Source organism: Panthera leo, chromosome A1, assembly GCF_018350215.1.
Source record: "Panthera leo isolate Ple1 chromosome A1, P.leo_Ple1_pat1.1, whole genome shotgun sequence".
Taxonomy (NCBI): domain Eukaryota; kingdom Metazoa; phylum Chordata; class Mammalia; order Carnivora; family Felidae; genus Panthera; species Panthera leo.
The window spans coordinates 132,451,216-132,467,606 of NC_056679.1; the positions used below are offsets into that span (position 1 = coordinate 132,451,216).

At 36.8% G+C, this 16,391-nt stretch overlaps 1 protein-coding gene across 1 annotated transcript in view; it reads right to left on the minus strand.

Annotated features, from left to right (window-relative positions):
* ADAMTS6 (ADAM metallopeptidase with thrombospondin type 1 motif 6) overlaps positions 1-16,391 on the minus strand; it is a 295,715-nt gene that overhangs the window by 276,459 nt on the left and 2,865 nt on the right. The window contains exon 3 of the mRNA XM_042940219.1: positions 6,960-7,128. Coding sequence (XP_042796153.1) covers positions 6,960-7,128 — 169 coding nt within the window. The remainder of the gene's footprint in view (positions 1-6,959; positions 7,129-16,391) is intronic.

Here is a 16,391-nt window from a genome sequence, read left to right on the forward strand (position 1 = left end):
AGAGCCTGGAGCCCGCTTCAGATTTTGTGTCTCCCTCTCTCTCTGACCTTCCCCAGCTTACATTCTGTATCTCTCTCTCTCCAAAAGAAATAAACATTAAAAGTATAACTTCCAGGGGTACCTGGGTGGCTCAGTCAGTTAAGTTTCTGACTCCTGATTTTGGCTCAGGTCATGATCTTACTCACAGTGAGTTCGAGCCCTGCATTGGGCTCCATGCTGATGGCACAGAGCCTCTTAGAATTCTCTCTCTCTCCCTCTCTCTCTGCCCTTCCCCCAATCACACACATGCTCGCTTTCTCTCTCTCCCCCCAAATTAATAAACAAACATGAAAAAAAAGTATAACTTCCAGATAACCAATAAGTATTCCCCTATTCTAGAAAGACTCTTAAGGTGGTCACCAAGACTTCTTATTGTTTACACTTTGTGGGATCTCTTCCCCTTTAGTGTGGATGGGACCTGTGACTTGCTTCTAAACAGTATAATACAACAAAGATAATGCAATGTATATGATTATATATCAATGAGTACATAATTATGTTACATAATACTGTAGCATTTTTCTTCCTAGAGTCCTTCCCTTGCTGGCTTAGAGGAAGCAAGCAATCAAGTTAGAGAACTATACATGGCGAGGAACTACAGACAGCCTCTAGCAGACAACCAGCCCCAAACTAAAGTTTTCAGTCTTATAGTAGCAAGGAACTGAATGCTGCCAATAAACGTGGTAATTCCTCCCCAGTCAGGACCAGATGAGAACCCGGTCCTGGCTAAGGCTAAGTTGATAATTCATTCATGTACAACTTCTGGTCCACAGAAACTGTGAGATAATAAAAACATATTGCTTAAGCCACTGAGTTTATAGTAATATTGTGCTGAAATGGTCAAAATCCTTTCTGCATTAACATAATTCCAATTTCTTTTGCTCAGTCTTCCATGATCCTAAAACCACTCATGTATTCAAATCATGCCTTGTTTTCCCTTTCTCTGGATGGACAGCCTAAATGTCTAAATATAGGATTTAATTTCCATTATTTTGTCATTTTCACTTCTCTGATCCATCCAATTTCACCTTATATTTATTTCAAGTACTATGAAAAGAATTAGACATTATTGGGCAAAATAAACACAGCAACGGTGTTTCTCATTAAATAGCATTCAGTATAAGGTAGCTACTGTTATCATCATTTTCATAAATTTCAGACTTACATTGTTTGCTTATCACTCCATCAGATAAATGTATATATAATGTCTTTAATGGACATTCTTTTTTTTTAAAGTTTATTTATTTATTTTGATAGAGAGCATGTGCAAATGCGACAGGGCCACAGAGAGAGAGGGAGAGAGAGAGAATCCCAAGCCGATTCTACAAGGCCAGCACATCTTCTTTATCCATTTGTCAGTGGATGGACATTTAGGCTCTTTCCATAATTTGGCTATTATTGAAAGTGCTGCTGTAAACATTGGGGTACAAGTGCCCCTAGGCCTCAGCACTCCTCTGGTTTCATTTTAAAAATTAAATCAATCCAGTATGATTAGATCATTACAAACCAGTATCTACATTCTGTAATTGTCAATTGTTTAACGTTAAGTTTAATCATCTGTACTAATATCTTTTTTAGTCTAATATAGGATATGCAATTGACTTAATTTTATTTCATAACAAAGATTTGTAGATATTCAAATCACACTCATTACATATGCTTTGCTCAATTTAATTTTGCATAGAATATAGAATGTTAAAGAAAATATTCCTCCATAAACATATACAATAAATAACTTTTCCCCAAAACCAAACACATGGATCTCTTTGCCACCTGATATAAGATCTTATATTTTTCATCAATCTCAAAATATGTTTAAATGCATACAGTCATTCACAATTAATGCACTGACCTGCTTTATTTTTCACTAAAAGCACTATTACTTCTTGGTACTTGGCTATGTATTTGTTTCCTTGGTTGATTTTTTAGTTAACTGTCTCTCTTTACTAGAATACAAGCTTCATGGGAGCAGAAACTTTTCCTGTTTTATTTATTGCTGCATATCCAATATCTAGCCTGACACATACATGCTAAATGAATATTTATCTAATAAATACATAAGTAAATCATGCAGGTACAGAGACACAATAATATCTGTAACAATGGATAATAGGAGCATTCAGTTATACCTGGGTAATGGTAAAGGAGCAACTTTCACTTCCTTGTTTTTCTTTTTATCACATACTTACTAAATTTTCTACAAAAAAACAGGTATTTTTCATAATTTTTTAAAAATTAATAGCATAATCTAATTAGAATGGGAAAGTTTATATCTGAATAGGAGATAAATATACCCACTTTCAAAATGGTTTTTCCAACTTATATTTTGATATAAAATTGAGTTCCCAATAACCAGTTAATTGGCAATTAACACCCATAAATGCACATGTCATTTGAATTATGCTGTCAAAATAGTATCAGAATTAATATCAGTAGTTCTTTTTTTTTCTTTTTAAAATATTTTTTTTAATGTTTATTTATTTTTGAAAGAGAGAGAGAGAGAGACAGCACAAGTAGGGTAAGGGAAGAGACAAAATCAAAGAATCCAAAGAAAGCTCCAGGCTCCAAGCTGTCAGCACAGAGCCCGATGCGGGACTCGAACTCATGAGCTGTGAGATCATGACCTGAGCCAAAGTTGGCCACTTAACTGACTGAGCCACCCAGGCACCCCAAGATCAGTAGTTCTTTTTTTTTTTTTTTAAATTTTTTTTTTTTAACGTTTATTTATTTTTGAGACAGAGAGAGACAGAGCATGAATGGGGGAGGGTCAGAGAGAGAGGGAGACACAGAATCTGAAACAGGCTCCAGGCTCTGAGTTGTCAGCACAGAGCCGGACGCGGGGCTCGAACTCACGGAGTGCGAGATCATGACCTGAGCCAAAGTCGGACACCCAACCGACTGAGCCGCCCAGGCGCCCCAGCCAAGATCAGTAGTTCTTAACCAGACCTATCTCAAACTCATTAAACACAAAATACCTTTTCTAGTGGTATTCCTATGGAACTACTATAATGTTTTCCACTCATGGGAAGCCAGTGAAGTGTTTGAAGGTGTGTAATTAAACTAGATTTAAAGAGAAAACACACTAAAGACAGAACAACAAACCTGAAGACAGGAAGACCAGTTAGAAAGTCATTATAGTGGTATAGGCAAGAGATAACAGGGGTCTGAACTAAATGGACTGGTGTTAAAGGTAACAGAAATGACTGGTGAATAGATTAAAAGTTAGGAAATAGTCACAGTAATCCACTCAAGATTTTTTAGTTACTCAAGAATATATCATTGACCTGCTTTATTTTCCACTAATAGCACAGTAATCTAGGGGGAGAGACTGTGGAAAAAGAAAATCTTCCCCAAAAAGGGCAGAATTTTATGATGGCACTAAGAGTGGATTTGCTGCACTATTTGACTCATGCTTAAACCTTAGAAAAAGAAGGATCTGCCCCAGTAAGGCCAGTGAATAATAAGACAGGCACTTCAAAAGAGGATAACTTGAATATCTAAGGGTCAAGAGATATTTTTCAGAATATTATGAAATCATTAAGTATTTTTGCAAAAAGTGATCTTTAAGATCATGAAGGATGTCATGTTACAGCAAAAGTGATGAGAAAATTGTTTCACAATAAACAACTAAATATTTTAATCCTAGTTTTTCAAGAATTTACATATAGTTGTAATTATAGCCTAAATTTTGCTAAATTTAAGAAAAAACTAAACTATTTCCATAATATTTAGTTTCATTACTCAATGAATTTTCTTTCACTGTTTCCTATGAAATTTTATTTCATGTCTTAAGTGGATTCACTTTAAGTCACCTTTTTCTAGTACCAATTATTCTTCATCAAGAAGGACCTTCCAGAGATTACTCATGAAAAGAATATGCAAAAAGAGAACAGTCAGCTGAAGAAAGAACTCCAAAGAGCACTTATATTTGAAGCAGAAGGAGCCCAAGAAGCATATGGATATAAACTAAAGAGTGATGCATCCACTAATTCATAAGATAACCCATTCTATTTTCTATAAATCTACTTGTTGAACCTATACCATTTTTTCCTAAAATCATTTGTTGGTGAACTTTTCTTTGTATTAAGCTAAAACCTGCTTCTGCAATACTCTGCCTCTGGTTTCAGCTACTAGAACTACACAGAACAAATCTAATCTTCTTTTTTTTTTTTTTTTTTTTTTTTTTTAAGATTTTAAGTAATCTCTACACCCAGCATGGGGCTTGAACTCACAACCCTGAAATCAAGAGTTGCACGCTCCACTGACTGAGCCAGCCAGGCACTCCTAATCTTTTTTTTTAATACAAAAGTTCTTTAAATTCTAGAAACAGTCATCTCAATCACAATAATAGCAAAATTACATGTGAGTGATTAATGTGTGCTGAAAGAAGTACTCAGACAGGCTGGGTAGTTTGTCCAAAGCTAGAGTAAACCATATTCTTTCTATCATGCCAAGCCAAAATATCCTCTATTTTGTAAGTTTTCTAATCTTTAGACTAAAGAGCCTCCTAACTCCTTACCTCTAGTCTTGCTCTTCTCTTATTCAGTCTCTATAGGACTGCCAGGAGAATATTTCTAACACCCAAATCTGATCATGTGATTCCTATTGCTTAACACCTTTCAATGGGTTTCCAGCACACTTAAGATAAACAAACTCCTTAACATGGTTTACAAGCCCTTTGTGTCTGGGTCCTCCTTGTCACTTCAGTTTCATCTCTCACTGCCACTTCTCACCCAGTGTGAAATTCACTCCTATCCCTGCAGCCCACATTCTAATATGTATCCTGTTATAGGAACTGGTAATGACTGCAATGTGACATTCTCTCTTTTGGTTCAGAAACTTTGTAAATGCTATTTCCTCTATGTGGAACACTTTACCCACATTTCTTCCACTTGTGCACAGCTACCTTCTTTATCCCTCAGGCCCCAGCTTAGAATTCACTTCCTGGCACAAAAACAGGCACTCATATCAATGGAAAAGAATAGAGAACCCAGAAATGGACCCACAAACGTATGGCCAACTAATCTTTGACAAAGCAGGAAAGAATATCCAATGGAATAAAGACAGTCTATTCAGCAAGTGGTGCTGGGAAAACTGGACAGCGACATGCAGAAGAATGAACCTGGACTACTTTCTTATACCACACACAAAAATAAACTGAAAATAGATGAAATGTAAGACAGGAAGCCATCAGAATCCTCAAGGAGAAAGCAGGCAAAAACCTCTTTGACCTCAGCCACAGCAACTTTTTACTCAACAAGTCTCCAGAGGCAAGGGAAACAAAAGCAAAAATGAACTACTTGGACCTCATCAACATAAAAAGCTTCTGCACAGCGAAGGAAACAATCAGCAAAAATAAAAGGCAACTGATGGAATGGGGGAAGATATTTGCAAATGACACAGCAGATAAAGTGTTAGTATCCAAAATCTGTAAAGAACTTATCAAACTCAACACCCTAAAAACAAATAATCCAGGGAAGAAATGGGCAAAAGACATGAATAGACACTTCTCCAAAGGAGACATCTAGATGGTCAACCGACACATGAAAAAATGCTCAACATCACTCATCATCAGGGAAATACAAATCAAAAACACAATGAGATACCACCTCACACCTGTCAGAATGGCTAACATTAACCACTCAGGCAACAACAGATGTTGGTGAGAATGCAGAGAAAGAGGATCTCTTTTGCACTGCTGGTGGGAATGCAAACTGGTGCAGCCACTCTGGAAAATAGTATGGAGGTTCCCCCAAAATTAAAAATAGAACTGCCCTACAACCCAGCAATTGCACTACTAGTTATTTACCCAAGGGATACAGGTATGCTGTTTGGAAGGGACACATGCACCCCAATGTTTATAGCAGCACTATCAACAATAGCCAAAATATGGAAAGAGCCCAAATGTCCATTGATGGATGAATGGATAAAGAAGATGTGGTATATATATACAATGGAGTATTGCTCAGCAATCAAAACGAATGAAATCTTGCCATTTGCAACTACATGGATGCAATTTCGCTTATGCTAAGTGAAATTAGTCCAAGACAAATATCATATGACTTCACTCATATGAGGACTTTAAAACACAGAACAGATGAACACAAGGGAAGGGAAGCAAAAATAATATAAAAATAGGGAGGGGGACAAAACATAAGAAACTCTTAAATATGGAGAACAGAGGGTTACTGGAGGGGTTATGGGAGGGGGGATGGGCTAAATGGGTAAGGAGCATTAAGGAATCTATTCCTGAAATCATTGTTGCACCCTATGCTAACTAATTTGGGTGTAAATTTAAAAAATTTAAAAAAAAGAAGTCACTTCCTCCATGAAGCCTTTTTTTTTTTTTTTATTTATTTTTTTTTTTTAACATTTTTTTATTTATTTTTGGGACAGAGAGAGACAGAGCATGAACGGGGGAGGGGCAGAAAGAGAGGGAGACACAGAATCGGAAACAGGCTCCAGGCTCCGAGCCATCAGCCCAGAGCCTGACGCGGGGCTCGAACTCACGGACCGCGAGATCGTGACCTGGCTGAAGTCGGACGCCATGAAGCCTTTTTTGACCACTAATGTCCCTGCTGTATGTTTCTTTTTTTTCTTTTAAGACATTTCTTCAATTTTACTTATTTATTTTTTTAATGTTTATTTATTTAATTTGAGAGAGAGAGAGAGCAAGAGAGAGTGCGTGTGAGTGCAAGTGGGGTAGGGGCAGAGAGAGATGGAAAGAGAGAATTCCAAATATGAGTGAAATCCTATGGCATTTGGATAGGTGACATCTTTTAAAAGAACTCTGGGCATTATCATTCCAATTGCCCAAATTCCTATTTACACTTATTATTAACCTCACTTACCATAGTGTCAGAAGAAAGAGAGTGGCAATACAATACAATAGACTTTGTAAAAACCACACACGCACTCACCTGAAACCCCACAATGAGAGTGATCATACAGATGTCGTTGCTGGAGGGTAGACTTTTTGTAAATAACATGAGGATGGCCATTTTCATAACTAAAATGTTTGGAATCCTCTGTGGTATTCTTTAATGGTTCAATAAAATATTCTTCATCTTCTGTGGCAATTACACCATGCTAAAAGAAAAAGAAACAAAGAATTTACCAGGAAGGATCATTTTAAATATTAATTATCATTTATTAACAAGAGTCAAAAATAAGTTGATATCTCTCCAAAAAGAAGTTACAATGCATGTTAATAGAAATTTAGTGGATTATCTGTACCTAGCAATATGTACCTTCTATAAATTTACCTATACTTTGAAAAGGACATTTAAATTCTTCTACATGCCCCCATGCCTTATACTAAACATGACACATATATTTCCTCCAATCTTCCCCAAAACTCTTTGACGAAGCAGAGACCTCTTTGTGTTCACTAAAACTTGTTTCCTTTCCAAATTGTGCACCACATCTTCTGTGTTCAGGTATAGCTCCGTTCAAGTTTTGGCCAATGGAAAACAGGCAGATACTATATACCACTTTTAAGCCCAGCCCGTGAAAACCTTTCCCAGGAGAATTCTCTACTCTCTGAAAAACTACCCACAGAAGGCAGACGCTGAAAGAGAAGCAATCTGGGTCACTGAGTGACTTCATGGAAAGCTGTCCAACATAAACACCAATATAAGGGAAAAATTAATCTCTATTGTGATAAACTACTGACATTTTAAGGTTTATGTTACACCACTTAATATGTACTTAACTGATACACATCCGATATATCCCCATTTTGCAGACCAAGTAACAGGCTCAGAGGTTAAGAACCTCCCCAGCATTATATAGAGATAAATGTAGGAGCTGCAATTCACAGAAGCTTTGCTCTTGTTCATATGACATACTCCTTACACCTATTTATGTAGCCAAGTACAGAGCTCAACCACAGCTCCTTTTTAAAACTTTCTCTAGTCCAAATGAAGTATCAGCACCCACTTCTGAGCTCAAAAAAAGCTTATTATTGGTATCATTCTTTATAATTAATTCCACACTTCCTTGCTACATCTCAAGTATTGAAGCTATATTTAAATTTGGTATAACATTTCTACTGCATATTTTATCTTCCCAAATGTACTACTTGCTTTTTGAAGGCAGGGGTTGTGTCTCACTGATATAATTCTTTATATCAGTTACAGTCATAGAAAGTATCCCCTATGTAGTATGAACACCAAATAAAAGTTGGCTGATTAAAAGAAATGAGATAGAAAAAGTTATCTGCATTAGAAATAAGACCTTCCATAAAGGTCCAATAGTGTTTTCTTAAACATGGCACATGTGAAGACTGCTCTTAATCCAACTAATTTATCCTGTAACACTGGATAAAACACAAACTCTCTGGGTGTATTTCCTCGGCTGGAAAAATGAAAGGGTTGGTGTAAATTAGTGGTTTTAAAACAGCACTCTGGGGAGCCCTAAGGGTTTCAGGAAAGTGCCCTCAGGGGATTGCCCCAGACAACAAAGGGAGACCTATAGGGCTTGGATTCCTGGGCTCAGCAATTGACTGTGCTTTTATTAATCTATATAGTATGTTTCCACATAACATTTCATTTGAGGAGAGGGTTTTGCTGTTTTAAAAAGAAAAAAGCTGGAAATCTCTGGTCCAAATAATCTCTAAGGTCCCTTTGAATCTAAACCTCTATGATTGTGTTTAGGGAAATTCATGTTAAGTACCACATGCTTGGAAAGAAAGATAAGACATAATCAGAACTGCTCTAATTTATAGATGAAGTTGGCAGGCACCCACGCGAAATGAGCTAAGGAATGCAAAAAACAAAAAAACAGGGATTAGGTACTTCATGTTATTTTCACCATTGTTTGCTTTACTTTAAGTGTATTAGTCCCTAAATTAAGTGCAAATACTGACAGGCCTAACATAATATGCCATTAACAAACTCTAATACCTGAGCATGAATTACATTACTAGGAAGATTAACAGCGTGGTAGCAAACTGAGCAAGCATGGTTCCTGCAGAAAAGAGGGCATGTTTAAGAAGTTTTTATAAGAGAGAAGTGTACGAAGTGGGGTTGGAGAGTACTGCCCAGAAAGGGTGGAGCACTAAAATCATATCATGCTAAACTGTGGGCAGAAGGATGTTGAAAGGTCCCAGACAAGAAGTTCAGGTTGCTGGGGAAAAACAGAGTCAGAAGCCTGGTAAGTAAACAAAATCTCTAGTTTCAAGAATGGAAAGACTGGAAAAAAATCCAGAGATTTTGTGTTACGTACTCTGGGAGATGTTTATACTCATTATCTCATTTAATCTTAACAGTTCTCTGAAGTAAGTACTACTATCAGCTTGACTTTGCAGATGAGAAACAGAGACTGAATAAAGTTAAGTAACCAACTCATTCAATTGACTTCGGTGCTTGGATTCTTAGCCATTATAGTATAATCCCCTTACCCTCTGAGAGTTGTTTCTGACTTAACTTTTTCTTTCTTTCACCAAAGATGATCTGAGTGCCTATCACATAGGCAAGTACTATTCTATGTGGTGGGGATGCAGTTTTTTTGTTTGTTTGTTTTGTAGCCACTACAGAAGCAGTCAAATCTTTATTTCCCTTTCAGGGTGACTGATAAGAGATCAAAATTATAATAATGGCTAACCATTCTAAAGTGCCTGTCATGTATCAGATACTGCTCTTACTCTCTCTTATAAATACACAGTTCATACACACACACACACACACACACACACACACACACACACATATACGGACACACATTTATATAAATACATATATACAGTTTATACATACACACACACGTGTGTGTGTGTGCATGTGTGTGTGTGTTCCAGTTAAACCTCAAAACAACCCTATAAGACTTTTGTAATAATTGTCTTCATTTTATGGATAAGGAAATTGAAGTATATAGAATAAGATCATTGAGTTAATAATTGGCCATGACTGGGATATGGTTACTGTGATTTGAGACCTGACATCATTAACACAGGGCTCTACTGCCTCACTGGGGCAACATTCAACTTACATGGAGCTTACATTTTGGTGGAAGGAGCTAGACAAAAGGAATTCATGTCACCAGATAAATGACCAATCAGGTAGTGTTAAATGTTAAGAAAAAATAATAAAGCAGTGTAAGAAGACAGAGAGTAATCAGAAGTGAAGGAAGTATACATACTGCTTAAGATGGTCAGGGACATCCTCTCTAATAAGGTGATATCTGGACAGAAACTGAACAAAATTAAAGGAGCAATCTTATGAAAGACCAGATCAGACAGTGGGAATGGCGAACACAAAGGCAATATATAAGCATGCATACAGAATACAGCAAAGAGCTACTGGGGCTAGAGGGAAGAAAAGGAAAAAAGATTTTGAACTTAGAAAGGTGTTTGAGGGTAGAAGATGGAGGACCTGAGTTAAGTGCGGGTCCCAGTAATTTGCACATGCCTAGCAAGAGCCCTGCTCTCACTTCCCTCAGCATCCCCACTCATCCCTACAGTGTCTGCCTCAGGCCATCAGGATCAAAATCATCATGTCCTCTTTCCCTGACAACACAAACCCTACAAGAAGCCCAAGACCCAACCCCTGGATTCTAGTCCCCATATGGTTATGTGCATCATGTTTTCAGATCTCGTATCCTACTCTCCCCTTTCGCCATTTAAAACACATCCACTGTGCCTCCTCAAACACGCTCAGCTGCATTTGTGAATATTCACTTCTTTTTGCTCAAACACCTGAATCTCTCTAAACACACTCTTTCTTCCCTGTAATCCTCTGGAATGGTGGATCCTCCGCTTTCTCTCCTACCTGCCTCCTATTGGACTTGGAGTTAGGGTAAGTGTCCTTGTGATTCACTGCCATTTCTAAACAATCCCTGCTCTCTCCCGCCTCCAAAACAAAAAACCCCTCACCAGCTTCCAAACTCATGCCATCACCTTCTTCCTCCATTAGGTGCAGTTATCTACTTACTGACCCATAGTCACTTTTCCTCATTTCTTGAAGATTTTAGCTTCTGGATCAATCACTCTCTGCAATACCATTCCTGAAATAATCGTTGATTTCAGTATCTTAAGTCACCAGTTCTTACAAGTTCTGTGTGTGTGCCCCAGATCACTTTAGAAGTCTAGTGGGGGTAAAGACTAGGGGTTACTTCTCAGAATAAAATTGTAAGCATCGAAAAAAATATATAGGATTATAAAGAAAACCAGTTGTAGTAAAATACCATTATCAAAATATTTTTAAAATGTACTATAGGAACACACATGGCTTTTTGTAAGACTTTAAATAAGAAGATGTGTAGTGGATCTAATGGCTATCATAATTTTGTAATAGTGATTAACATAGTCCTTTGAAGAACCTACAAAAACTGTAACATGATATGAAAATATCTATAATTTTTATTGAGGTGAACTATTACTTTATTGGTTTGTTACCTATATTCATAATTGAAGGAAATGTTAAACTTCAGTGAAGAATTAGTAAAGATAAAGATGTCACTTTTCCCCAGTCCAGTTCACAAACCCCTTGAATTCCATTCATGGGCCCCAGGTTAAGGGCTACTGACAGAGATGGTCTCTTCACCCATTGCTGTCTCAATTCCTTAACCCGTTCAACAAATATCTTGTCATTCACTTTATCTTAGGCATTCGGACCCACAGTACACCCCTAGAATTCAGTATTTTCAATATTTGCAACCCTGCCCAAATCTCAATTTCAAGTATCGCATCCTTCTGTCTTTCCAGCACTGTCCCTCTAATACCTCCCTTCCAAGAGTTAGTCCTTTTACACCCACCAGAACCCAGTGATCCCACCACCTTTTCATTATCCTCCATCCACTAAATGTCCTCATTTCCCTCTTAATCCATCTTCAGTTCCACCTTCAATTCCCTTGCCCTTTTCTCCCTTCACAGAATTTATTTGGCTACCCCACAACTCTGATTAGATCAGTTTTGCTACTCTGGGCCTGCAAGCTTGCAGCCTCATTTGCCCACTGAAAGATACATCAAGACGCTGAGTAGTCTCACTTTAAATTCATAACCATAATCTAAACTGTGCTCTTAATGCATCAAGGCAATTGTACTATGTTTCTCTAATACACTCAGTATCCTGCTCACCTGGATAAATATTCTATACTTTCTTAATCCCCTAATACCTCATCTTGCCACGTTCCATTCCACTAAACATCATACAACCTCCTGCAAAGTCCTACAACACAAATACCCACCTGCCTGCATCTCATATCCATACAATCTATTTTATTTCCTCTTATTATGGATGAACTGTCTACTCTCCTAATCACTAAGGACAGTGATCCTATTTATGATTCCATCCCTTCTCACCTATCAAGGATATCACTAGAGAAATTTTCCTTTTCTCCACATAATCATTCCCACCTTTATCAAACAAAACATAACCTCCTCTGAACTCATTCATACTTGTAGTCACTGATCATTTCTTACTTTTCCTAAAGTCTTTAAAATAATTATGTATGTACTCTTTTCTCTGTTTTCCAAATGCCACTATGACTTCGGCACTGCTTTTGTCAAGGTCACCAACAACCTCCTCATTGATAAATCCAATGGCGGCATTTTTCTCTTGAAATACTTCCTTCTCTTAGCTTCTAGGATTTTTGCCTGGCTTTCCTTCAACTTTCTTACTCCACTATGCTTTTTGGTCTCCTCCACATCTTTCTGAGCTCCCTAACCTCCTGGAGTGTCCAAAGGTTCATTTCCTTAAACCACTTTTTTTTTAACTTCTTCTTTATTCTATCTATATTATTCCCCCACCCCAAGCAATTTCATATAACCTCCTGGCTTTAAATGTCATCTATATATTGATGACTCCCAAATTTATAACTCCATAATTCACATTTCTCTGCCAAATCCAGGCTTGTATACCCACCATCTTATACAACACCTCACGTTTAACATGCCCAACTGAACTCATGATATATATCACCCCACAATCTTGTCCTCCTACAGCTTTTCCATCTCAGTAAATGCCTGAGTCTTTCTCATCTCAACTGATGGCTGCTTTATTCTTCTAGTTGCTCAGACCTCAAGCTTGGAGTCATGGATTTTATCCTGACTGTGTCCTCTAAAACCTACCATCTGGCCTCCAGTTCTCTTTTTAACCTCACCTTCCATTACACTTCCTCTCTTCCACTGAGTTCCAGCCTGGGCAATCTTGCTGTCCCCCAAACACTCTTAGATCAAATCTTTGTACTTGAAGATTTCCACCTGGAAATCCTATTCTTTGGATGTCAGCTTCCCTTCCTCATTTTCCTTAGGTCTTTACTCACTATTTTTTCTACCTGAGAACTTATCATTATCCAACATACTGTGATTTTTATCTACTTATCTGACTGTGTATCTTCTCCAAGAGAATACAAGTTTTGTGATGATAGGGATTTCTCCTTTGTGCACTGTCGTACTCCTAGCACCTAGAACAGTGGCTATTATACATGATAGGTACTTATAAGTATTTGGTGTGTGGATGAATGAATAATGGAAAATGCAGAAAAACAACTCTGGGCATAGCTAAGAAATAAGAATAAAATGTAAAGAAAGGAACAATCAAAAAGGGAATCTCTTGAAAATTAGAACCATGACTGCTTGTAATTTTTAAATCAACTGAAGGAAAAGAAGGCAAAACTGGATAAATCTCATACATAGAACTTAGCACAAAAAAGAAAAAGATGGAAAAAGAGAAGGACAAGGGAAGTAAAGAACCAGCTACAAAAATGCAGGGGGTAGGAAACAAGAAAAGAAAAATACTAAGGAAAATTTTTTTTCAATTTCTCTAAGCTGAAGGAGTGTCTGTCTTTACACTGAAAGCATCCATTAAATATGAAGTAAGAATAAGGAAACAAGACCCATAGCTTCTTGAATAGAATTCTTAATAGAATTAATTGAAATTAATAGAATTCTTGAAATAGAAAGGATAAAGAGAAGATCATATCACATATCACCTTCATTGAGGAAAATTCTTAGGAAAAAAAAAAAGAAAAGAACAAGAAGCAGATGTCTGTCACCCAAAATGAATCAATGCTAATTTTTTTAAAGATCTTTAAATCTTTCCCTAAGACATAAGGCCATATCATAAATTGGATGCCCCATATTTCCCTTTCCCAATTCCACCATTCATGGTTCCAAAGAAAAATGATTTTTGAAACTAGAATTCCACATCCAGCTAAATTATTAACCAAACACAAAAGCAACAGTAACCTTCAAATAGGCAAATAGACTCAGAAATTTTACTTCCCAGACACATTTTCTGAGGTAATGACTTGAAGATGTTCTCCAATAAAATCATGATGTAAACTCAAAAAGATGTAACTCAAAAAGAGTTAAGACATAGAACTAACTAGGAAAGAAGCATCCCAAGATGAGATATGTACAGTAGTTCAAAAAATTAATTAAACCAGTAGATTCCAAGAGAAAAATGCCTCCAAAGAAGAATGGGATATATTCCAAGCAATAGATACAAGGTGTAATAAAATGGATAATATTGATCATTTGGTAAAGAAATCATTATTTTTTTTACAATAAGACAAAATAACAGTAGTTAGAAACTCTAGAAATATAAAAGCTAGAAAAGAAAGCCATGGCCCAAATATATAAAGAAAACTAAATGTGACAATATTTTGAACAACTGACAAACAATAATGTTAGGAATTGTCTTTATGGTGCAAGGATTGTAATGATGAAACAATGGGTGAGGAAATATGATTAGAAGACACTAATGATCTCTACATTGATATTATTTTATATAGAACAATTAAAAAACAGAATTGGTTGGGGCACCTGAGTTGGGGCACTAGCTCTTGATTTTGGCTCAGGTCATGAGACAGAGCCATGCATCAGGCTCTGCACTGACAGCCTAGAGTCTGCTTGGGATTCTCTCCTCTCTCGGTCTCTCTCTGCCTTTCCCCTCTCACACACAGGTGTGTGCTCTTTCTCTCTCTCTCAAAATTAATAACCATGAAAAAAATTTTTAATCAAAAAATAAAAACAGAATTGGTTAAAAGGGCTTTTGAGGGGGCCCCTGGCTGGATCAGTCAATACAGCATGCTGACTCTTGATCTCAGGGATGTGAGTTCAAGCCCCACACGGGTGTGGAGCTTATTTAAAAAGTGGGATTTAAAAAAAATAAAACCCTGTTTACATATTATATTTGATTTAAAATGTAACGTAATGTAAAATAAGAATGAAGGTGTGAGTTACTAAGTTTGGTGGGTAAAAGTGTGATGAGGAACAAGATATTTACATAGTCTCAAAGTATCTGCTCAGAAATTCCTTATTAGTTGCCAAGGAGAAAATAGTGACTTCAGTGGACAAACCTGGCAGATCACATCTTCAGTAATCAAAGTTAGTCAACATGGGCCATGCAGTTTCAATAGGAAGCAAAGTAAAACAAAAAGGTATTAACAAATAGAGGGGAAAAGAATGAGAAACAGAAAGTCTTACTAAAGGATGAAGAATACATGGGCAACACTCTGCTATCCCCTTAAGTGTAGCAGAATTTCCATTTTCAACTTTACCCTCCCTTTTGACTCCTCAAACATCTTTCACAATTTCACAGTCACTTAATGACTCTCAAATTACTTGCTTCCAGAATTAAATTCTTTCCTAAATTTCAGAGCTGTATTTCCCAAATGTCATTTAGACATCTTCAACCCTATTTCTTCAGATTCCTCACATTTACTATATCACACTCCTCTCCAATCCAGCGCTCCAGTGGCATTCCCTTTCTTAACTAGTATAATTCATATACGTGTCACCCAAAAAAGAAGCCTCCGCCACCTTCAATTACTTTCACTCCTTCATCCCACACCCAGTTCAATTTTATCTCAATTTTTAAACATATTTTTAAATACCTACTATGTACTATATGTCTTATTAGGAATCATACTAATGTATAGGAAGAAAACATTAGGAAGACACAAATCCTCTGCATTTTCTCTCCAAAATGTGGTTTAAATTCATTCTTTGCTGTGTATTCCCAGGGGCACAGTCCTTACATGGACCTTCATTATCTCCACTATGTCCTAACTCCCCTTCATATCCCCATCACTCTCTGCCAGCACATCTCACAATGGAATTGATTTTTTTTTCCTAAATCTCAAATTGGTTCATTTCACCATGCTGTTAAAACTATCAGTGGCATACTTAGTGTTGATGCCAAACACAGAGAGCAGTGTTGATAACTAGGAACAGCATTTTTCTATCATATTTAATAGCAAGTGTCATTTTAATATATGAAAAGTTTCAAAACAGATTTATTTTGGATACCTTATTCTTATTCAAAAAATTGTTTTATATATAAAGCCTAACACTACTATGTACTCAATTCATTTTACAAATAATATAGGGTTTTAGAAATTGTCCT